Below are 25,489 nucleotides of genomic sequence, written 5' to 3' on the forward strand. Positions count from 1 at the left end.
TATTATAATTATAGAAAAACATTACAACACTGACTTTTTAAATAAATTCTATATTACTATGATTACAGGCATGAGTTCTTTTAAGGAAAGCTGAACCATATGGCTAGCAGTAAAAGAAAGAGAAACAAAAAAGAAGAGGAAGGGAGGGAAGTGGAAAAGTGAAATAGCATTGTAGGGATTGACCCAGAGTTTAAAATTTTAAACTAAGAGAAACTAAGCTGATTTTTTAAATAAGAAGAACCAGTGAGAGATTTTTGCTGATGATTGAAAGTAGGACATTCCTACTCCTGATACACTTTCCCTTCTTCTGCCAATAGAAGAACCAGTTTCCGCACCCCCAACATCCTCATCCTTAAAAAATCTTCTTTCCTTTTGTTTATTGCAGAGCTACCAATTACAGTCACACACCAATTCCCAGAGGTGGAAACACCACCAAACAGCTATGTCAATTGAATTTACCTTCTGATTGAATTAGGGGAAAAGTATAGAAGGTGCTTATGGCTGGATGAACCAGTGGAGTCACCTAAAAAAACAGGGCCCTCAAATTTCTGCAGCTAAGAGTCACATTTTGGCAAGTTAATGTGTATTTTGCATTTTCTTGTTTAAGTTCTGTGTTTTCTGTTTGTTTGTTTTTTCGTTTTTTTTGTTTGTTTTTCTTTCAATCAAAGAATTCTTGACTGTATCTCTGTGAATGCAAGGACCATATATAAATTCCCTATTTCATTCTCTGTGCTGGCTCTGTACTTAATTCTTGGTAGGCATTCAACTATTTGCTGAATGATTAAACAGAATGGGTGAATAAGTGGATCCCCACTCCTAAAAATACTTCCTGCTTTTAAGATTTGAACAGTAATTTAAATAGTAATTTACAACTTAAATCTAAATAGTTGAGAATATGACAGAGATAAATATAGTGATATGAAAAGTTGGATTTACAATGGGAAAAAATTAAAACAATTTTTTTTATTATTATTATACTTTAAGTTTTAGGGTACATGTGCACAATGTGCAGGTTTGTTACATATGTATACATGTGCCCTGTTGGTGTGCTGCACCCATTAACTCATCATTTAGCATTAGGTATATCTCCTAATGCTATCCCTCCCCCCTTCCCCCACCCCACAACTCTCCCATGCCCGGCCTTACACTTCACTTCTATAAGATAGAACAACATGTAATAGAAAGCGTGTTCCCCATAGGAAGGGGAACAAAACAGAAATTTTTAAAAATTACTTTTGTGCTTTCTACTACATGTTGTTCTATCTTATAGAAGTGAAGTGTAAGGCTGGGCGTGGTGGCTAATGCCTGTAATCCCAGCATTTTGGGAGGCCGACATGGGTGGATCACGAGGTCAAGAGTTCAAGACTAGCCTGGCCAAGATGGTGAAACACCATCTCTACTAAAAATACAAAAAATTAGCCGGGTATGGTTACAGGTACCTGTAATCCCAGCTGCTTGGGAAGCTGAAGCAGAGAAGTGCTGGAACCTGGGAGGCGGAGGTTGCAGTGAGCCAAGATCACGCCACTACACTCCAGTCTAGGTGACAGAGCAAGACTCCATCTCAAAAAAAAAAAAAGAAGTGAAGTGCAATTTATACCCATTTCTTATTCTCATTGGTGAATTGATATTTTAATCAATAAGAAGTGATTATTCATTGATATTTTAATATGTTTCCTCTAATTCTAACTTTTGAACATGATTGGATTATCTGCAGGAATTATTTTATTTTTTAAGGGCCATCAATTTACTAAAATTTATAGCTGCTTTTAATGTTTTTGAGCATTAAACTGGGTACATGTGCCTATAAGAATCATTGAGCATTAAATGTTTTTGAGCATTAAATGTTTTTGAGCATTAAACTGGGTACATGTGCCTATAAGAATCCATGATAGTTTTCCAAGAACTTTATAGGCAGTAAAAGATACAAGAAAATCAATTTTCATTTTCTCTATTTTTTGCTAAAATTGATCTGCCTAGAATAAGTCTGTGGTCAGGGCTTCAGTTTGGTTTTCCTTTCCCACTTCCCCATCTCACAACCAAACTTATATTACAAAACAAAGAGTTATGTTTCTCCCATCCAAACTCTTATCACAGTGCCTGCAACCTTCTTTAACCAAGTCACCATAAGCCTTTGATAGGGCTTTTGTCTTTCCCTTTCTCATACATTTTTCTCTCCTAGAAAAAGTAGGAGACTTAAAAATTGTGTATTCTGTCTTTGCTTGGATAGTCTGAAGTCAGGAATATTTGTAGAGTTGGGTTAACAAGGTAGTGACAATTTCCTTTTAAAGATGTATATCTTCTTTCTCTCCAATTCTTTCCAAAGAAATTACTGATGCTGAGGAAGATCCTGAGAATAATGCAACAAAAGTGTATCAGTAGTAAGTATTGAAGGACATCTTGGATTATGTGAACTACGTGAGAAACATTTGGAAAAGCTTTGTGCTCTATCTATCTATCTGTCTATCTAATCTACCTACCTATCTCAGAATTAGAAGGGTTAAGATTTATAAAAATGCATGCTCTCTTTCCCCTCTCTCCCTTTCTCATTTCCTTTCTGAATAATTTAGTCGAAAAGCCAGTAGGTAGGGTCGAATGTAATAACACAAAGAGAGGAAGTAGAAATGCAAGCCCAGCGCCAAGTGTGGGAGCCTAAGCAGGGTGAAGAAAGCATCTACACAGTGGTCCTGTGCAGAATGGCAGAGCCTAAAAGGGTGAGGCGGTTGTAGACATGCGGTGATGGAGGTGGTGGTGATGGGCAGTTGGTAACGTGAGTGGGATTGATCAGGTAAGTAAATATATTGAAGGTGATGGAATCCAAGTTTCTCACTCACAGAGAAAGGAGTTCTATATATTCATAGATGTGCATATGTATATATACATACTAAAATGTGCATTTCTAATTAAACTTTACTTTTTAGGTTTACTTATCAATTTCTACAATATATTTCATTTTCTTTGATAAATAATATGCCAATAATGATTGTATTATATCATAATTGAGATAAAAATGTTAGGTCTTATGATCACAACTAATATTTAGAAAATTCAATTTATATACATATCTTATTGCAATTTTACTATAAATAAAAGACCTTCAAGCATAAAAATATGTTAAGATAAAATTCTTTAGCCGGGCGCGGTGGCGGGCGCCTGTAGTCCCAGCTACTCGGAGGCTGAGGCAGGAGAATGGCGTGAACCCGGGAGGCGGAGCTTGCAGTGAGCCGAGATTGCGCCACTGCACTCCAGCCCGGGCGACAGAGCGAAACTCTGTCTCAAAAAAAAAAAAAAAAAAAAAAAAAAAAAAAAAAATTCTATGGGAAAAATGGAATGGAAATATGAGTTCAAAGAGAAAACGGAACAATGTAAAATTTCTGATTATTGAAAAAGAGCTTGTTTATATATTTTCTAAATTGATGGTGGTGGGCACAAAGCTGCTATTGTATTTATATTGCATAGATAAATTAAAAATAATATTACCGTTTTGTTATCATATGTCAATAATTAAAACAGCCCAGAAATCACATCTTTTGAAACTAGTTTACTTTGTGATGAAAACATTTTATGTCAGCTTAAAAATGATCAGAAGGATAAACGGATTTCCAAAAAATGTTAAAAGGCAAGCAAGCAGCCCCTAAAGGTAAATATTTTATCCACATTTATTATGCAACTAGGAAAATGGAAATTCACAAAAATTAATTAACATTCTCGAGATAACAGTAGTAAGTGATGAAACTGGGAGAGTCTGTTTGACTCTGAATGTGTAAATTTCCTTCTGGGCTTTGACTTCCCCAGCTTTTCCTCACTCTACTCCACTTCCTGTTTAGCTTATCTTTCCAACTGTTGGCCCAGCTGACCCACAGCGGCCCTAAGACCACCACTAGCTACTTGGCTGTAGACTCACAGAGGCAGTAACTGCATAGAAGCCACAACTTCTCAGACACCTCTCCATGGGCTTCCTCTTCACAATCTACTTTGACATTGGATATGATGTGCTTCATGAATTCTCTGCAAGCTTTAGCACGTCCACCTGCCATAGTGCTTCAGGTGGGCTGGTTAATGCTTTATCTCAGATCCTCCAAATTTCCCTTTTGCACTTTCACTTCCCCAGCTCTTCCTTCAGTCAGTAAAGTCTAGTTCCCATAATAATCTTCTATTCACATAATATGTATGATGGCTCTACTTCCTAACACAATTATTGTTATCTAAAGTAATTCTAGAGTAACAAAATCTTATATTATTAGTGATCTAAAACTTTTTTCTTGCTCTGGCTAGATTTGAAGATATTTATGATCCTTTTGTGGCAAATTGGACGATGGTAGTCTATGAATTTCAGTAGAAAAACACTACTTAAAGTATCATCTAGAGCCACTTGGAAAGACTTTGCATGTCCAAGTGGTTGTTACCATAGAACAATTTAGTGGGAGTAGGTAAAATTATCATGGATTACCTGATTGTTTCTAAATGTGAGGGAGAACTTGGAGGGAAAAACATGAGATTAGGGCTTTACATTCCCAGCTCAAGCTCTTGATAAGGAACCAAAAGGCTTTTATAATAGTCCTAAAGGTGACGTTTATTTTCTGTAGCTACAGAATTGAGATTTCTAAAAACAAAATGCGAAATCTAATACTGTGGATGGCTAACATGCAATACAAATCAAATGAACAACTTCTCAGGGATCTCTTAAGGGATTGCCTGGAAAAAGAATAAGACCCTGAATTTTGAAAGGGGGACATATAAGCAAATTCTGATAAAGCTGAGAACTTTAAACCCTAAATTCTACAGAATTTGCTTTGACAATTAAAGAAACAATTCTACCCCTCTCTGAGATTAGTCTTCTATTATCTGAAGTAAAAAGTCTCTTATTTTCAGAACACCACCAACCTTCCTCAAGATCTACTCCCATCACCTCTCATTGCTTCTAGATCTATGAACAGATGCAAATGCCAGATGACTCTAGGGGTTCAGCTACCAAATATTACCTCATGATGACACACCAAAGTAACTGCAATGTGTTGCTAAATTCTAATTGACAGAAACCTGGTGAATATGGGTGGCATTGTATTCTACAAATATTGGATCAGGTTAGAGAAGTCTAAAGTTGGAAGGGCGTTATTTACTAATATGGATGCACTAAGCAGAGGTCATGCATTCGGTGGACTGATTTGAGGTGATGGGAATCACTCTAACTAGTTGCTTAGTTACTTAACTAAATCTTAGACCTGAAGGTGGCTGAAAATGAATTTAAGGCACCAGAACTTCTTTTGCAAAATTTGCAAAAGTGTGCATAGCATATTTTTTAAGGGATGGATATTAATTATGTTAGGCTTCTGAGCTGTGCAGTATCTGTTACAATTATTTAATTCTACTATTTTGGCCTAAACTCAGCCCTACACAATAAGTAAATAAATTGGCATGGTATTATGCTCCCATAAAACTTTATTTGCAAAATCAGGCAGTCAACCTGTGGGCTATAGTTTACTGACCCCTGCTAGAGGAAAACATCCAGAGATTTAGGGAGCTCAGATTGCTGAAATGAATTTATCAGGTAAGACCGGCTCACATACATCCTAAGTCTCCTGGGAAGTTCTATTGGACATTCTCTTCTTTGAGGGTTCAAGAAATGCACTGATGAGGGGAGCACCAGTATCCCTGAAGAGCTCTCAAGCAGCTATTTTCTGCAGATCATGACTGGCTGTTTAAAAAAAATGCTGTCATTAAAATTTTTTCCCTAAAAACAGATAGCTCTTTGGATTCAGTAGAAATGATAGGATCCCTGACTGGCAGGGAACAAGTTGCAACCACCTTCGTATCTGGCTATGTTTCTTCCCCTTGACTCTCAGTGGGCTTTGGATGGTGTGCAACTTCTGAGGCTAAACCCTAAAAGATTACAGAGTATCTGTCCTGTTTTATTGGGACATCTGTCTTCAAAGCCCTAAACCATCAGATGAATATTCTAATTTCCCTGACATCACCACACTGTGAGTAAACCCAGGTCACATGGAGAGGCCAAGTGTAGGTGAAGTCTCAGCCAATAGCCAGCATCTACCACCCAGACATGTGAGTAACAGAATGTTCAGGTGATTCTTGCTCCCAGCTGTTAAATAACCACAAGCTTCTGAGTTATCCCAAGTGAGGCCCCAGACATCATGGAGAAGATATACAAGCCATCCCTGATGTACACTTTCTGTATTTCTGACCCACAGAATCTGAGACCATAACAAGATTGTTATGATTTTATATCACTGAGTTTAGGGTTTCTGTTACTGGAACAGAAGAAATGCCACAGACAAGTGGTAATTTGAATGTTTTAATGCACAGAGATCTTTGGTTTGGGGTAAGTGATCATGGTTTCACTAGAATTAAAATAAATAGGCAACCTACTAAAGTCTTATTTGATTTGTGTAAGCAGAAAGAAAAACTCTAAGTCTGGGCAATAAACTCTAAGTCTGGGCAATAAAAGCACCATAAATTATGGTTCCTCAACCAATTCTTTTATTTGAATCAGTTCATAGATCAAATAAAAAGAGTAAGACCTCCACTGAATGATGGAGAGACCAGGCCCTCTGAAGGAAAGATCTTGCCACACTGCTAAAAATTTATACCTAGTCTTCTCGAAAAGAGTGTACAGTCACTGTCCTTTGGTGAAAAAGAAATAACCAGAAAGTTATAGAAATTAGGCAGTTAATATAGCTTTGGCTTAGATCCATCTCCCAGCAGGATCAGTGGTCCCTGAATACACCCAGTAATTATTTACTCAGTTCCAGAATACAGTTAGAATGAATATATTCAGCAATTGGCAGAATTCTCACATTGGTTCCTTGAGCTTGGGAATGAGGGCTATTGTAGGAAGAAAGATAATGAAAATCTTCAGAACTACCTCTACTCAAAAAAACAAAAGTAAACCAAAAGCAATGCAAAATTTATAGAGGAAATGCAGATATTGGTGCCTCATCAAGGACATAAAGAATATAGGTAATTCCTATCATATCCCCATTTAATTTGCCTATATGGCTTATTCAGAAGACAAATTTTAAAGAATGATAGTAGAATATTGTAAGATTTATAAGGTCATGATTCAAATTGCAGCTGCCATTCCAGATGTAGATTATTTGCTGCAGCACATCAACACATTCTCTGGCACACTATAGCTATTAATCTGGTAAGTGAAGTTTGCTTTCACCTGACAGAGCCAGCAATACACATTCACTGCCCTACGTATATAACATCTTCAGCGGTCATAATAATAGTTCAGTCAAAAGAGACCTTTATCATTTCTTCATTCCACAGGATAACACCTTGGTCTATCTAAATTAATGTCATCATGCTGATTGGACCTCGTGATGAGACAATTACACTTTCTTAGACACTTTGCTAGACACACATACACCATCTTGATGAAATTTTTAGGGCTCCAGTGGCCAGAGTTCAAGAAAAACAAGTTGCTGCACCCAATTTCTCCTACCTCAAGAAAGATGCACAACACCTGGTGGGTCTCGTTAGATTTGGGAGGCAACATGTACCTCATTTGGGCCTGATATTCCATTTAGGCCTGATACCGATACTCACTTAGGCCTGATACTATTTACTGAGTAAATCAGAAGGCTTTCAGGTTCGAGAAGAGTCCAGAGCAAGTCAAGGCTCTTAACAAGTTCAGGCTGTTATGAAAGTTCTTCTGCTACTTTATTTATTGGACCAATCAGATCCTATGGTGACTAAATTATCTATGGAAGATAGAGATGCTGTATGGAGTCATTGAAAGGTCCCTCAATATAAATCATAGAACAAATGTTTAAGAATCACTGTTTTTGTATTCTCCTCTTGAGAAGCAACTTTTGGCTTATTTCAGGGCCCTCATGGAGACAAAACACTTGACCACAGCCACCAAATTACCATGCAACCTGAATTATCCATCATTAATTCGGTCTAATGCACAAAGCCATAAAGTTGGATGTACACAGCAGCACTCCATAATTAAGTAGAACTATTCTAGATCAGGCTCAAGAAAGTCCTCAAGGCATAACATTTTCCATGAACAAGTGGATCAGACTCCCAAGGTTTATAATCTTGCTATATTACCTTCTCTGTCTCAACCCACAACCATTTTCTATGACCTATTGACTTAAAAAGAAAAAAGAAAATCTCAGCTTGCTTTACAGAGGGTGCTGCATAAAATACTGGCACCATCCAAAAGTATCTACAATACTACAGCCCCATGCAGAGGTGTCCCTGAAGAAGGGTTGTTAAAGGAAATCCTCTGAGTAGGCATAACTTCAGGCAATGTACCTGGTGGTTTGTTCTTCCTGGAAGGAGAGATGGCCGGAAGTACAGATTTATGAGTAGTGACTAACAGTTTGATTGTATGCTGAGGTTACATAGAAGAAAAATGATTAGAAAAGTGTTGATAAGGAGATCTAGGGAAGAGGTATGTAGACCGACCTCTCCAACTGGGCATAAAATGTAAACATATTTTTGTTCCATGTGAATTGCTGCCCAAACAGTAGCCTCAGCAGAGGAAGATCATGGTAAGTAGGCTTTTTCCTCAGCTATTCCTGTCCTTGAACAATGGGCTCATGAGAAAAAAATGGTCATGGTGGTAGGGATGGATATTCCACATCTGCATGTTATTAATCTTCCTAAACCTGTTTTCTCATATATAAAATACAGATTACAAAAGTACCTACTCCACAGGGCTGTTGTGATGTTTAAATGAAAAAAAAAATGCATGAAAGACCTTAGAACAGTAAATGGCACACATGAAATGATTAATACATATTGAATGTCTTTGCTTATTTATCTATTTTATTATTGATTGATTGATTGATCGATTGATTGATCTACCCAACAAATACGTGTTAAGCACCAACTATGTTAAAGACCTTGTGTGAGGTTACGGCAGTGAAGTAGGCAAAATCTCTACCTTCACAAGTTGACATTCTGGTGGAGAGGCTTTCAACAACTCATTACAATGAATTATTATTTAATGATAATGTCATAAGTACTATCAAGAGGAAGTTAATATGCTGAGTAGGCAAAGAATAGGTTGTACTGACCTAGACTGGGGAATTAGAAACCACTTTCCTAAGTAAATGATGCTTAATTTCAGTTCAGAAGGAGATTTAGAATTTAGCTAGTCCAAGGAGGTACAGATGTCAGCAAGCAGGTATAAGAAGGATTATCTGTAAAGGCTGAAAGAGAACCAGGTTCAGTCACTGAACCAAATTGCAGTCTATATTGGAATGAGATCAGGGTTGACGGGGAGAGATGAAGCCAGGGTCTAGTCACTGAGGACCATGTAAGCTTGAAGGTTAAGAAATTTGCATTTTATTCAAAAAATGTCATACTATTGTAGGGACTTAAAATATTGTACTAACTTGATTCAATTTGTATTTTTTAAAAATCATCACTATGGTTGTAGTGTGGACAATGAATGGGTGATTGAGGCAAGAGAAAATCTGAGGACATGCAGATGAATGGTGGATGATGCTGTCTTGGACTAAGTGATGGCTGCAGAGAATAGGAGGAGATAGATTTAAGATGGGTTTTAACAGAGTAGTTAAATGACTTAGAACCAAAGCTGTCGCCTCAGTTTTGAGCATGGGCCACTGGATGGATGGTGATGCTTTAGGAAAAAGAGCAGATGTGGTAGCTATGGTTAAGAGTTGTTTGGAAATGCTAAGTTTCAGGCGCTTATGAAACAACCATGTGGGCTGTTTAAAAGACATGTGATGGGGGGCTGCATCTTAAAGAAATCTGGAGCCAACACATTTAGGAGCTATTCCATAGACATAATGTTTAAAGCACAAAGTTTACCTGTTTAGAGTTTGTAGTAAAAAGAGAGGAGCCTCTGGGATTGAGCCCTTTGACATTTAGTGGCCAAGTAGATGAAGAACTGCCCAAGGGGACCAAGAAACAACCGGAGAAGTAAGAGGATATTCATGGGAACTCAGAGAAGAAAGTATTCAGAGAAAGTGAGAGTGCTGCTGAAAGGGCAAATAGGACATGGGCTGAAAAACGAACAGTGAGTCCAGCACCATGGAAGTGTGTTATTGCTTCTGGTTACATTGAAGAAGTCTAGTTCCTTCTCCAGACGTTGGTCCCCTGAGTCCTTTAAGGCTCCTAGGATGCTGCTTCATAAAATAAGAAATATGCTCCTACTTTGCTTCTAATTACATGTGAATACATGGGCCACAAAATGATACTGCCTTGTGCTTCCACTATCTTAGAAAAATTTTAGCAAAATCATTTTTTCTTTCTTTAGTAGCCTTTACTTTCCAAGGTTTCAAGATTTAAAGGAAGTAAAAGAGAGAAAAGAGTGGTAGAATCATGGGAAAAATTAATGGCTACTCATCTAAAAATTATCCTTTCTCTCTCACACTGACTCTTTATCCTCTGAACAAGCTTACGTATTTCATGTGGCCCCAAATCTCTTATCTGAGTGGACTCATGGAAGTCCCATCCCTTTTTCCCTCAATACATTGATAAATCCTTGCAGCAAACACAATTGAAGCTGTCAAAATGAGGTCCCTAATAGACACAATTGAGATGTTTTTTTCTAAAATAAATACCTTCCTGAAGTTTTGTATCCAGGATGTTTTCTTCAAATTAAAACTTTAATATTGTATATAGATACTGACCCAACATCTAGAGATATCTGTTAGAAATGAGCTAAATTGCAAGGTAAGCTTCAATAGAAAGGATCTAGTAATGTATTATATACAATGAGTTATACACATACAGTAGAAAAATGCAACTAATATTCATACCAATAAATTAGAAATCATTTGCTTGCACTAACTAGTTCAGGAACTTGGTCAAGTTCATTGGACTATTGTTCAGATAAAATATAGATGAGAATATTTAGCTCAGCAACCAGCATGGAGTAGGTACTCAATAAATATTAATTTCATTTCACTTTTTAAATATCAGTTTTCTAATTTTCATTCATTCAGCAAGTATTTATTGATAATCTACAAAGTGCCATGAACTCTGCAAAGTATTACGTATACATTGGTGAAAAGAGACAGACAGATATGGTACCTGTTGTCACAGACATTACAAAGGACATGTGTAAAGTGAAAATAATACTCAGCTCACTGGATTGTCAAGGGGTCACGTGAGATAACATTTGAAAATGCATCAACTCAGAAAAACTAAGCTTGTTCATTTTCAGACTTTTGTTTTTTTGTTTGTTTGTTTTTTGTTTTTTTTGAGACAGAGTCTCACTCTGTCACCCAGGCTGGAGTGCAGTGGTGTGATCTTGGCTCACTGCAAACTCCGCCTCCTGGGTTCAAGCCATTCTCCTGCCTCAGCCTCCCAAGTAGCTGAGACTACAGGTACCCCCCCACCATGCCCGGCTAACTTTTTTTTTTTTTTGTATTTTTAATAGAGATGGGTTTTCACCGTGTTAGCCAGGATGGTCTCGATCTCCTGACCTTGTGATCCGCCCACCTCGGCCTCCCAAAGTGCTGGGATTACAGGCGTGAGCCACCGTGCCCAGCCTTCAGACTTTTATTTGTAAAATAATTATGTTCTGACTCCTGAGTCAGAGCTGCAGAGAAAAGTAGCAGGGTAGAATTCCAATCTTCACTTTAATTTCTGTGTGAGTTTAGGAAGGCTTCTTACAACATTATGTTTGTCTTGGCACGGGGGTTGTGTAAGTGCTAGAGGGCTGTGAGTTTTGCTGAGCCTCGCAGTAAGAATCTAGGTAAGGAACAGATGTCCAGATTGCTCAGAACTGATAAAAAAAAAAAAAGTAGCAAAAACAAAGAGACATGGGAAAGGAGAAAGGGGTTTTGAGGTCTTGGCACACCCAAAGGCAGGAAGAAGAAATTCTGAAAAGCAGGAAGAGGAAATTCTGAATTAGCCCTTGTACCTTTCTAGACCAGGAATCCAGCCTGTAAAGAGGAGAGGGGCAAGTGAAGAAATGTCTAGAAATGAAAGTTTCTGAGGTGCCTGTAAATGCAGAAGGGACACGTGTTGATATTTGTCCATTCATATACGTTCTGACTGACCAGTCACCATCATTCGAACATCTTTAAGAATAGGCTGGAGGGGACACCATTCTCCCCTACTTAACCAAATATCTACTTAAATTTCTAGAAGAGAAAATGAGCCAGGCATAGCCCCAGCTCCTTAGGAGGCTGAGATGGGAGGATCACTTGAACCCAGGAGTTGGAGACCAGCCTGGGCAACATGGAGAGAATTTGTCTCTAAAAAGAAAAGAAAAAAATTAAATGATTTATGTCAGTTAAATTTTTTTTTGTTTTTGAAGATGATGACTATATTTTGAAAATATTCCATGCTCCTTGTTCAGAAGAAATTTTTGACAGCTACTTAGCATGGGAAACTCCAAAGCCTGACTCAAATAAAAGATGTGAGCTGAATTTCTTTGTATTATAAAGGCAGGAGGTATTTGATGTTTGCAGAGGAAAATTCTGGAGGGACACTGGAACCAGAGAGGCTGGACTTTGTCAGAGGGAAGCATAAGAAAATTCCTATCGCCATGTGGCCCAAGAGGACTGGAGGATATAAAATGTCAAGAATGTTTTGAGTGGGATCCCGTGTTCTATACAATATGACCCTGCCCCCTCCCCCAAGAAATCTGCCACAAAGACGTTGGTGCCTGCTGTGTTTGGGTTTCTTGCAGAAACAAGTGAAGGTGCAGAGTGCTGCCTTTTGGTTATCAGCTGCTGAAGGGCCAAAACAGATCGTGCACACGCAGAAACAAGTGCCAGGAAGCCCCTGGCTGATGTCTGGGTTAAGTGTGTGTATACCCTCTTAGTTCTATTGCAACCCTGGCAAGCAGACAATTAGACTGTTTTTCAGAATCATTACAAATCAGTTTTCTCATTCATTAGTGCTATGTTTGTTCATAAAGCAGAATATTCAAAACTTCCAGCATATGTATAATTAGTGTTATGAATTGCTTTTATAAATGTCAAAATTTAGCAATCTTTGTTGGTGGAAAAAATGCCAGACTTCAGAGAAGAAAGGAGAAAGAGAATAACCATGGAAATGTTAGTGATTAGAAACCTGCAGGAGAAAATAAAAGGCCTTAGAAAATCCTAAGGGAATTAATTTGACCATTTTCCAATGGAGCTTTGGAAAGGAAAGCAGGGGGTGGAGAGAAAGCTGGGAACAGAGCTCACAAACAAGGAGTCAGATACGAAGGGGGAGAGAAAGAGCAAGTCGTGTTTTTCTAGTCTTTAAAGAAGGGTGTGGGTATGAAAGGGCCCAGTGTGAATCCAAGCGGCAACTGGCCCATGTGGAGTCCCTGCTAAGAGGATGGAGCTACTTCAGGCAAGAGCACCATGATAGGCTGAGCAAGTAAAATGTTAGCGTGAAGGAAGAATGGTCCTAAGCCCCTTCTGCAGCAGAAAGCATTTATTTGCTTAATGAAATGTATACCTACTTCACAGAAAAGCGTAACCTTCCTAAAAAAATGCTTTAGTAGTTTTCTGATACAATTTTATGGGATTTTGACTTGTTTGGAGAAACTAGTTATGTACCCTCATTGTCCTCTGTCAGGCAAGAGTTGAATGATTTTAAATTGTTCTTTTAGTTACTCTGACAATGCCTGGGTAGTATTCCCTATGTTTGTAATCAGAGTAAATGTTTGAAATGACCTCCTAAAGGCTTTCCTTGTTGCAATATTATAATAAAACATGACTCAAAACATTTTTTTTTCTTTAACATTAGAATCACCTAGTAATGTGACTGCTGGGTTCTCAGAAGCAGAGAGGCTACTGTTACTATAGGTATTTTGCTAATTTGCTTTTATTTATCTTGGATTGTTCTCTCTCTCATTAGCAAAACACCTATAGTAACGCTAACCTCTCTGCTTCTGAGATATTACAAATCCAAGATGAATGCAAGCACCTCCACCACCTATGTGCTATTTGCCTCCAGCATATTTCTGTAGCATCCTAGTGGATACTGACTATATTTTGTCACCCAGATTCTCTGTCAGCGTGGAAGAACCTTTGCTCCAAGCTCTAGGATTGCCTCATCGGCTGTTTCAGGACTCACTCTTAGCTAAAGAGAACCCCATCACTTGTGGACACCTCTCCTTTCCTGCAGGCAGTCTGGAACCAGTGACATTAAAGACCTGAACCCTGCACCTCATCTTGGGACAATTCTAAGGGCCACCTGAGTTCTAGATATTATCAAGGACTCAGGTGAATCTTTGGTAAGACTGCGTCCCAGTTCAGCTTCTTTCTCTGTGTGTTTCCTTCCCATCAGCATGCCTGATGCTGATTCTATGAGCCTGTCCTAAAACACTCTTTTATGATAATGTCCCTCTCAGACTCTGTTTCCTGGGACCTGAACTGTAACAGGGGTCTTTGCTTCTCAGAGTACTGACCTAGCCGAATTTTTTAAAATGTTTTTGACTCTAGAAAACATTTCCTTAGTGAACAGAGGTGGATGGGGAGTGGGGCTGGAGGAGGGAATGGTTCTCATTAAAAGGAACGCTCAGGGAGAGAGTCTTGTGCTTTTTGTCCCCAGAAATATGGGGTCAAGGCTAGTGGGAAAATGAAATGTTGGAATAGCCAGTGTGAGTTAGAGACAGAGAGAGAGTGAGTCTCAAAACTTGGCATGGGAAGTAGGGTCAGATTGTGAGAATGAGCTGAGGTTTAGCACGGGATTGTGATTTTATAAATCACAGTATTCAAAACTCAAGTGTGTATAAGCAATGCCAAGACTGTTAAACAAGAAATGACAAAACTCTCCAATCTTTTCCTTCCTCTTGGAGATAATCAGAGCCATCTGTTCCACCATTTTTGAAGCTGCTTCAAAATAATTATATTCAGGTCTTACCTAAAATTATACTTTATTAAAAAAAGGTTTAAATGGAACTACACTCTATTGTTGGGTGTCACTTTGCTCATTCAACAGCATTTTATTTAATAAGATTTTTGCCTGCCATGTCTATATGTGTCCTGTACCAGACTGCATGCTGGGTCAGCACTACAAACTGGCTTTGTAGGAGAATGAAGAACTAAAGTAAAGAGAAAACAACTAAAATCATTTAAACTGTAAAGAACGACAGAATAAGTGGAAGCATTTGTGATTTAAGATATTTTTAGTCAAGTTTGGTGCCTGCATCTATGATGCCTCACTATTTACTATATGCCAAATTAAACAATAACTTTTGGGCTTATAGCAGTCTCAGTATATGTGATTATTGCAATCTCAGCTGCAATCAGTTTGAATAGTCACCTAAAGGAGAGAAGAAAGCTTCCTATTGTATATTTTAATTGGGCAGAAGTAATATATCAATAAGCTAACACCTCAGCTGGGCTGAATTTGTCTGATTAACTTGCTTCTACTTATACCCTTTGCCAGTGGAGCAGAAGGTGCACAACTGTGAAAAAAGGAAGCCCCAGGCATTTTCATTATGATATATATACACACACATATATATTTACTCCTAACAATTTAATCCTCATAAACCTATAGGGAAGGTAGTCTTATATCATCTTTCAGACGGAAAACTTGAGACCAGCGTCAGAGCTAGATGAGGGCCATGGAGGGCCAAGGTCATGGCAGAGCCTCAACTGTCTCCACAGGGAGCGGTTATGGAAAACTTAAGGTAACAACTGGATCCATAAAGATGGAAGCAAGAATGACTGAGCAGGTAAGTAAAGGGTTAGTGAACGAAAACTCTAAGGAGGGCGAGGTGGTACAGTGAAAACGACGGTGACTTCACAGTTGGACGTAACAGCTGAATAACCATGGGTGTCCTGGAATTCTTTTGAGTCTTGGTTTTCTTTTATGTAAAAAGAAATAATAATAGCTACCTCAGAGATTGGTTTTGAAGATTGGATGAAACAATGTCTGTAAAACATGTAGCCTATATTCCTTTCTTCTTCTCTTCTTTCCTTCCACTTCTTCGTAATTTTGCCCAGGGGTGGTCTTCATTCTAACCGAAGGTAATAGGAAATCAAAGTTAGTTACAATAAAACTCATGGGAATGGGAGAGAGATAAACAGCAGTCAATCTTTTTAGTTATAGAAGGGTTGTGCTTTGATATGATTCAAAACCTAAACCTAACCTGTATTTTATGTCAAAAGTTGATAGGACCTTTCAGTGTTGGACACTCAATTCTGACTTTATGGGCTTCCTAATACTGGAAAAAGAATGTGTGAAATTCCATTTCGGTATTTTCCACTGTGGTACTTTCACATGTTTCCTAACAGCTGAAGCCTGTAATCTACCCTCCCCTCCAGCACATCATTTGCTTCCCAGGAGCTCACAAGATTGGGGCCATATGGGTGCATATCCTTAAATTCCCCCATGGTCACTCCACAATCTTCTTTGAGTGGCCTTTTTACTTTCTTTTATCCAATATTAATGTGTTTAGTCCCCTTCATCCCAGCTTTTTGAAGGAAGTGACATCTCATTCTTTTTTTTTTTGAGACAGAGTCTTGCTCTGTTGCCCAGGCTGGAGTGCAGTCACGTGATCTCGGCTCACCACAACCTCTGCCTCCCAGGTTCAAGCGATTCTCCTGCCTCAGCCTCCTGAGTAGCTGGGACTACAGGTGTGTGCCACCACGCCCAGCTAATTTTTGTATTTTTAGTAGAGACAGGGTTTCACTATGTTGGCCAAGCTGGTCTTGAACTCCTGACCTCATGATTCATGCCTGCTTCAGACTCCCAAAGTGCTGGGATTACAGGTGTGAGCCACCAAGCCTGGCCCATCTCATTCATTTTTATAGGTCCAATACGCCAAGTATAGTGCCATGAACATAATTTGCACTTAACAAAAGTCATTGACTAAGTAGGTAGACTTGAATGTTTCAGTCCAGTGCATTAGTATTTTCAAAATCTGGGCAGAATTAGGATGTACATGTTGAAATGCAAAAGGAAATAGTCATTATTCAGGTTTTGTTGACTTCCACAGAGGCTCTTGAGAATCAAAAGTTAAGGCATGGGGGGAACCAAAGCCAGAGTTCAAGTCCTAATGCTAGATTAGAACAAGAACAGAGAAAGAGGCTAATCACTCCAGCCACCTGGTAGATGAGGGTCACTCGGCTAGTGCAGTGAGTCACTGAAGTACAATCTGTCACCCTCTCCCTTTCTTTACTTCCTCTACTCTTTCTTTCTGTCACCCTCTTCCTCCCCTCCACTGCCTTCCCCTCCCTCCCTCCCTCCGTGTTTCTGTACTTCCTTCCTTCAAGTGGCCTTTTTACTTCCTTTTATCCAATATTAATGTGTTTAGTCCCTTTCATCTTTCATCCCAGCTTTTTGAAGGAAGTGACATCTCATTCTTTTCTTTTTTCTTTTTTTTTTTTTTTTTTGAGACAGAGTCTTGCTCTGTTGCTCAGGCTGGAGTGAAGTGGTGTGATCTCCGCTCACCACAACCTCTGCCTCCCAGGTTCAAGAGATTCTCCTGCCTCAGCCTCCCGAGTAGCTGGGACTACAGATGCATGCCACTATGGCCAGCTAATTTTTGTATTTTTAGTAGAGACAGTTTCACTATATTGCCCGCCTGCCCGCCCGCCCGCCTGCCTGCCTGCCTGCCTTCTTTCCTTCCTTCCTTCGAGAGAGACAGGGTTTCTTGCTCTGTTGCTCAGGCTGGAGTGTACAGTAGTGTACTCTGATGATAGCTCACTGTGGCCTCTTAAGTCCTCGGTGGGCTCAAAGTGATCCTCCTGCCTCAGCCTCCTGATTAGCCAAGTAGCTGGGACTACAGATGTACACCACCACACCCAGCTAACTAGAAGTAGTCTTTATGATGGACTGGCATTTGTTCAGTTAAAAATGGAGGACTCTGTTAGTGAGGAGGAAGGGGTGAGCAGATATGGAGGGTCAACCAGCAATCTCTGTCAGAGAGGTGATGGGGATAATGGTATACTTTGGAGTTAAAACTGAATTGGACTGGATTGAATACGATGATGCTAATAATAAGCCACCACGAAAGTAAAATAAAAGATATCTTTAGATTGTTTTAATCTGGTTATAGAGCAAAGGTCCCTTTTAACAAAAGTGGAAAACCCAAAAGAAACATATATTTAAGATGTATTGCATATATATAATAAAGTGTCCCAAGTAAGCCACTGTGCGGATAACATAGGAATATGATACAGTTGCAAACCAAATCTGGTAGGTAACTATGCAGGCTTCTTCCTTCCACTTCTCGAAGGCAGGACAATCAACCATGGGTTTTTGCTGTTATTAATGTGATAAAATAATATGTTTAGTATGGTGTCTGGCAAATAATAAATGTTCAATAAGTAGAATGAATTCTTAGTATTTTAATTATATTTTTAAACAAAAGTCATCTGGGGAAAACAAAAGTATGACGATTGAGACTTCTTCTGAAAATCAGTGAGTGGCTCTCTGCAGTGGTTACAGAAATGCCCCAGCATGGACACCCTGCTTTAAACTGGCTCTGCTGTCCCAGCAGTGATGGAAAGCACTCAATTTGCTTTCTCTTGGAAAAGACAGAGTGGCTGTCAGTTTTCTGCAATCTTTTGGACTGCCTGGAAAATTGAATGTACAAGAGGAGAAAGGAGAGGCAGGAGACAGACTCCGGAATAGAAGTCAAAGACAAAGAGGCTCGTAAACATCAAGATTCTGGGGCTAATCTAGCCATTCACAGCTTTAGAACCATGGACAGTGAAACTTAAACTATATACTATGTTGTAACCACCACAAGGTTATTCACTCTAGCAACTAAAAAAGCACTGGCCTCAGGATTTGCAATATTAAAAGTCACAGCTCATCCACCATCAGATGCTAACTGACCCTGCTGTTCCACAAGCCATAACTACAGCTTTGATTGGACAAGAGTCTGGTTTCAGTAACTTTCTCCTGATTAAGAAGACCACTGACCATTGTCTGGTTTTGCCAGTTTACAGAGATTACACACTTACCTACCTTTGTATGTAAAATGATCTTTTGATATACAAAGCATAACTGTAACACATTTAAATGTTAAGTAGCCACCCCAAAGTGAACATGGGTCATATGTTACATGCATGTTTGTTCAATAGGCATGTGTCAGGACCACCTTCATGAATATTCACAGCTCCTCCTGTAACCAGTTAAATATATATGTTTAGTCAACCTCTTCAGCATAAAGCTCCTACCCCAAGCCCTCCTTTGAAGGTCCTGTCTCTGGTTTTGCCTGGATGGCCACCTTGCAGGCTGTAACCCTTTGGAAGAAATAAAGTCTCCTCTCTCCTTTTCAAAACTTAAAAATTGTGAATTTTTATTTTTATTTTATGTATTTAACTTTTAAGTTTAGGAGACATGTGCAGGTTTGTTATATAGGTAAATTCATATCATGGGGGTTTGTTGTACAGATTATTTCATCGCCAAGCTATTAAGCCCAGTAATCATTAGTCATTTTTTCTGATCGTCTCCCTCCTCACCCACTCTGCCCTCCAGTAGGCCCCAGTGTCTGTTGTTCCCCTCTATGTGTCCATGTGTTCTCATCATTTAGCTCCCACTTATAAGTGAGAACATGCTGTATTTGGTTTTCTTTTGCTAAGGATAATGGCCCCCAGCTCCATCCATGTTCCTGCAAAGGATATGATCTAATTCTTTTTTATGGCTGCATAGAATTTCATGGTGTGTATATACCACATTTTCTTTATCCAGTTTACCACTGATGGACATTTAGGTTGATTCCATGTCTTTGCTATTGTGAACAGTGCTGCAATGAACATAAGCGTGCATGTGTCTTTATGACAGAGTGACTTATATTCCTTTGGGTATATACCCAGTAATGGGATTGCTGGATCCTATGGTAGTTCTGTCTTTGAGGAATTACCACACTAATTTCCAAAATACATGTGGCCAACAAGCATATGAAAAAAGGCTCAATGACACTGATCATTAGAGAAATGCAAATCAAACTACAATGGATTTTTTAAGTTAATAATGTGAACAGGCTGAGTATGAGGGACATGGTGGCTCAAGCTTGAGTATATATGGAACTGCACTGGCGAGGGGAGCTGTACAATGAAGACAATTTGTGGAGGGCTTCTCAGTGCAGGTGGAGGATATGACTTCGTCACAAAGGCAACCATTAAGAGTTTTTTGAACAGAGTAAAAGCTGGATAGATCTGTGTTTTAGGGAGGTGGAAATGGGGATGATGGACTGGAAGGGTAAAAAAACCAGAGATCAGTTTTGAAGCTGCTGTACCCATTCCAGAGAAGTGTTGCATTGACAGAGCACACAAGTCCTCGAATAGGACCGTGGTTAGAATGGCAGATATTTATCAGTGGGAATGGTAAACATTTATCAAGTGAGCAACCAGGTTAAGTTACTTAATCTGAGTCTCATTATGTCTTCTATAAAATACTCATAAAAAAATAGAAAGCAAAAATATGTGTAAAGTACCCAGTGGATGGTCATTACTCGGAAAAAGGTACTTTAAAAGTTTCTCCCTTATTCTTTCTGAGTACAACCTGTAGTACTTGAAGCACTTCTCTTTCGGCCCCTACCACGCTGTTCTGCAATCTCTTTTTAACTGTCTCACCCTCATCCTGTACTGTGTGCCTCATCGAGACTTCTGAAGGCTTATGGCCTAGGTCTTTGTATTCCGTGTTTCTGGCACGCGCCTCTGCACACAGTAGGCCTCAACCAAAACTTGTGAGCAAATAGGATGTAAGGGGGTGACGGAGGTGGGCGCGAAACCGGTTCGAGGTCGCGCACTCCGCCGGTTTCTGCCGCCAGCCCAACCCTGCTGGGTCGTACCTAAGAGATCGCCGGTGTCAGCGCAGCGGGCACCTTCCCAAGTATCTTGAGGGACAAGCAGAGTCGCTCCTCCCGCAGGGCGCGGGCTAAGAAGTGAGGAACCCAAGGGGCTCCCGTCCAACTAAGAAGCGAAATCCCCCACCTCCAGGCCTTCAGGGCTGGTTCTTGGGAAATCCTAACTCTCCCTTCTAACCTCTTCCTTGGCCCTTCTTCCTGCCCGGGAGGATCAAGGGCGCTGTTTTCCAGAAGCTGCCGGGTCGGAAACGGTGGGGGGAACTGGGCGGTACGCGTGGGTGGAGGATAGGCGGGGAGGGGGCAGTCCACGAACTTTTGTCATTCAGCCTGGGAGACCGCGGTGACATTCCTGTCTGCGCTGCGGGCAGGCCAGCCTCTCCGGCCCTGAACTAGGGGGCGCCGCCGAGAGAAGCCGCCGCAGGCTGCAGAGTCGCCGACCGCGCTGTTCGCAGGCAGACCCCGGGCTGCCCACCGCGGCCTAGCGCGCGCCGGATGGCAGGAGAAGTGTCCGCGGCCACGGGCCGCTTCTCGCTGGAGCAGTTGGGCCTCCCGGGCCCGGCCCTTGCAGCGGCCCTGCTGCTCCTGGCTCTCTGCTTGCTCGTCCGGCGCACCAGGTAAGCGCCTCGGCCGGCAGGCCACGCATGCGCCCTGGGCCCCGCCGGCCGCGCGCGACCCAGATGGTGAAGGGAGTCCCCCTCCATGATTTCCAGTGCAGACAGTCAGAACTTGCTGCGGGGCACTGGCTTCCTGTGGGACTTTGTAATAACAAAGGCTTCTTCTGTCTTTTTCCCACACATACGCATACATATTAAAGCTTTGGGAACGAATTCCATTTGCTGCTCCAGCATAAGTTGTAATAAGCCCTAGGTTGGCGGTATGCATTATGCATCACAGACACATTGTGTGCCTTGCCACTGTGAGTTGATGTTTTATGGCCTAGAATTCATAGAGTATTTCAGGAGGGGAATATTCTTACATTTCATCAGTTAAAAGAGAACTATTTCAAGAAAATGCCAGTGCATGGTGTGATGCACCATGAGGTACAGTGAGGTAAACTGAGTGCCTCTCCCTCAGTTTACCTCACTGTACCTCATTTGAAAAGCTGAAATAATAGTACATGCTTCGTGAGATTTTTGTGAGTACTAAATGAGTTAATGGAGAGTATTTTATGCTGTTGCTCTATCATTTTTATAAGGACAAAACAAAACACACAATAATGACAAAACCTAGACGTGTGTCACTTCCTTATCTAATTTGAATTGTGGAAGTAGAAATAGAGAAGTTCAGATAAAATCATTCACTTTGAGTTTAATCTGTTTTTCTTTCTGGGTCCTATTTTCATACTGCTCTGGTGTTCATCGCTTTTGAAAACCAAGCAGATGCATGTTGTTGGATGATAATTGATATGTATGTATATATATTTGCATACATATGTATCAATGTATAGATACCTATGTGTGTGTGATACAGATTGTTTCTCAATAGTTTTTGGGGAAATGACACCTTTGCACTGCATACAAGTATCTATGGACATTTCTAGAATGCCTGGAGATGAGTACTCTAGGAGTATTTGCCTTTCTTCCCATGTCAGTTTTCAGAGATGTTCCTGGAATGTGCACTTTTCCAGGTTGCCTTTTCCAATGGCTGTACTTTTGCTTTAGAGCCCAAGATGAGGACTCAGGACACTTGAACTTCAGTGGTATGTGATTCTATGTAGGTTCCACCTTCTCTATTTGCAGGGTCTCTATTTGCATTTGCAAGCCAGTTAAGATGTACCTCTAGGTATGCCTTTAAAGAGAGGTGGTAAAAGAAGGCTATTGGTTCTATTCCCGCTTTACATGCAGGGTAGAAACAGACAAGCTGACTAGGGCAGTTTGGATCAGTGAAGGTGACTGGTGTGAGAATGTGGAACTTGAGGGACAGGAAGGCAAAAGGGCAAGGTAGGCTTTCTCTCCTAGCATTCTGAGAATAGGCTGATCTTTCTCTATATCATGAAAAATTATTTTACTGAGATATTCATGCCATCAACTGCCAATTCCTTCATACCAGGAAGACCATTTAATGCCGCAAATCTATAGGACACTACTTTGATTATACTGCATTTCAGTGTATAAAAGATAGCTTCATTTGTCCCACTACAGAGTCGTGTTCCTTATTTCTAATGTTTGGATAATTTACTCTAATGCTCTATGAAAATGATTTTTCTGATATCACCTCTAAGAACAGAAACATGGTTAAGAGTCCCTTATATATTCTTACAGATTTTTTAAAGCTTATGCTAATATGCATGAATATATGTTAATAAAAATCGTGGGGAAATATACTCTGTGTTGCACCTTATATTTTCCACTTTGCAATACATTTTAGATACCTTCCTATGTCAGTTTATAGAAGTCATTATTTGTAATGATTATATAAACATATACCATAGATACACAAAAACACACACACAAAACATAGATATCTTTGAGCTTTTGTGGAAATATTTATGTAGGATGGTGGAGTTGTTATCAAAATGTATGTGTGCTTTACATTTTAATAGATGATGCCAAACTAAGTCTCAATTTATGTTACTACTAATGTAGTGCAAGTGCCAATTTCTCCACATTCTGCCAATACTGATATTATAAATCATTTTAATTTTGCCAATCTGATACATAAAGAAAATGAAGCTTCATTTTTATCCCAAATTTTCATGTATTTACTTTTAAAGGAATTTGTGTACTTTTAAAGAAAATAACTGTCTGTTTCTTCAATAATTTATTTTTCTATTGGGTTCTTTTTCTATATAAACAGCAAAGACTCTTATGTAATGGGAATTTTCATACTCTTTCATACCAGCTGCAATTATTTTTACTATTGTAATTTGCCTTTGTTTAAGAGTTTCTGGATATATGTCCTTGTTTAGAAAGCCCTTCTTGTTCCTAACATGATAAAAATATTCAGCACAGTTTTCCATTATCACATTGAGAGATTTTTATACATATGTAGGTTACATTTTTATTCTCATTCCATTTTCATCTTTTGAACAATTATGGCTGAAAAGTTTGTAATATTGCATAGTATAGGAATGCCAGATGTTCCAAAGTAAAAATTTAAATATTACCTATAAAAATGGTAAAAAAATTTTTAAAAATCGGTAAAAATTCGGAGGTCATTTGTTGCCTTCAGACACTTACCAATTCCACCTCTTTTGGCCACAGTACTTTGATTTCCTTTTGTGACATTTTCTTTTCCCTTGTTGGATATTATCTGGTGAGACTGTCAATCACAGATGCCATTGCAGTACTTGTCAGGAGAGATGACAGTGGCTTAGCCTAGGGTTGTGACTGTGGGGTTGATGGAAGGTGGTTAGAATCAGGATATATTTTTGAAGCAGAGTCAACTTAATTTACTAATGGACTGAACATGATGTGTGACGGAGATGGGAATCAACAATGAAGCTTAGAAGTTTTCTTTCCCTTTTTTTTTTGGTTTTGGTTTTTTTGTCTGATTATTTAGTGAATGGTAATGTCATTTCCTTAGATAGGGAAGATTTGGGAGAATTGAGGAGATCAATAATTCTCTTTGGGGTATGTTAAATAGGCAGTGAGCACCAAAAGCTCAGGGGAGAGGTCCAGGCAGGATACATATTTGTGAAAGCCACAAATGTGAAGAGGGAATTAAAGCAGGAACAAGTTGAGATCGCCTGATGAAAGGGTTTGATGGAGAAGAGGAGAGCCTGGGCCACTTTCCTTATGGAAACTGAGCCTGGTGGAGAAAGAGGAAAATTTTTTACACTCCTTCCTACTCAGTTCCTACCTGAGTTCTGAGTCAGTTTTGCTCATTCTCAAACTTCATATAAATGGGATTATACAGTATCCTTTTTTGTGTATAACTTATTTCTCTCGATATAATGATTTTAAGATTCACTCATGTTGTTGTATCTATCATTAGTTCATTCATTCTATTTAATTGTAGTTCGTAATATATATAACATAGGAGAAGATTGAAGGGCATAGCATATAGAGTTTTCTATCCACAACCATTTCAGAAAATTGACACTTTTCTAAGTAGTTGTTGCTTTTTTTAAAAAAACACTTCCACTAGTAATACGTGAGAGTTTACGTTGCTCCACATCCTTGCCAGTATTTATTAATGCCAGTCTATTGGTTGGAAGCACTATATTTCTGGATTTTGGATTTTGTTTTTTTCCTATGAAGTGTTGATTTTTGTTTTAGCATGCAGATACATTTCTGGCTAATTATTCTGAACTCTTGGAAGCTTAGTTTTATTCTTTGTCAAGGTGAGTCTATGAAAAGCTTGAGATATTTATAGATTCTGTCTTTGGTGATGCTATGGTTTGAACGTTTGCTTGCCCTCTAAAATTCGTATGTTGAAATCCTAACCCCCAAGGTGATGGTATTAAGCAGTGGGGTCTTTGGGTTATAATTAGATCATTAGGGCATCACCTTTATAAATGAGATTAGTGTCCTTACAAAAGAGATCCCAAAGGGCTCCCTTGCCCCTTTGTCCATGTGAGGACACAGCAAGAAGATGGCCATTTATGAACCAGGAAGTGGGCCCTCATCAGATACTGAATGTGCTTGTGCCTTGATCTTGGATTTCCCAGGCTCCAGAACTGTGAGAGATAAATCTCTGCTGTTTATAAGTCATTAAGTTTATGATATTTTGCAATAGCAGTCTGAATTGACTAAGGCAGATGAAATTTAAACCCTAAACTCTGTCACCCCAGTGGTGGGCAGTGGCTGCAGCCTCTGTGCA

General features: G+C 39.5%; 1 protein-coding gene and 1 long non-coding RNA gene across 4 annotated transcripts in view; one reads left to right on the forward strand and one right to left on the reverse strand.

Moving 5' to 3' along the window:
• Nucleotides 1–2,103: 2,103 nt before the first annotated feature.
• LOC129486395 (uncharacterized) lies at nucleotides 2,104–21,124 on the reverse strand. Its single transcript, XR_008658952.2, has 3 exons — nucleotides 20,711–21,124; nucleotides 15,801–15,922; nucleotides 2,104–2,347 (listed from the first exon to the last, which is right to left on the reverse strand). It is a non-coding gene; the product is annotated as an uncharacterized lncRNA (long non-coding RNA).
• CYP7B1 (cytochrome P450 family 7 subfamily B member 1) overlaps nucleotides 21,037–25,489 on the forward strand; it is a 208,610-nt gene continuing 204,157 nt past the window's right edge. The window contains exon 1 of one of the 3 annotated variants that reach the window (XM_055286232.2): nucleotides 21,037–21,339. In XM_055286232.2, the coding sequence (XP_055142207.1) occupies nucleotides 21,218–21,339 (122 nt within the window). In that variant the 5' untranslated portion in view covers nucleotides 21,037–21,217. The remainder of the gene's footprint in view (nucleotides 21,340–25,489) is intronic. The other 2 variants (XM_063643271.1, XM_055286234.2) reach the window with 2 other exon arrangements.

Source organism: Symphalangus syndactylus, chromosome 7 (assembly GCF_028878055.3).
Source record: "Symphalangus syndactylus isolate Jambi chromosome 7, NHGRI_mSymSyn1-v2.1_pri, whole genome shotgun sequence".
NCBI lineage: Eukaryota > Metazoa > Chordata > Mammalia > Primates > Hylobatidae > Symphalangus > Symphalangus syndactylus.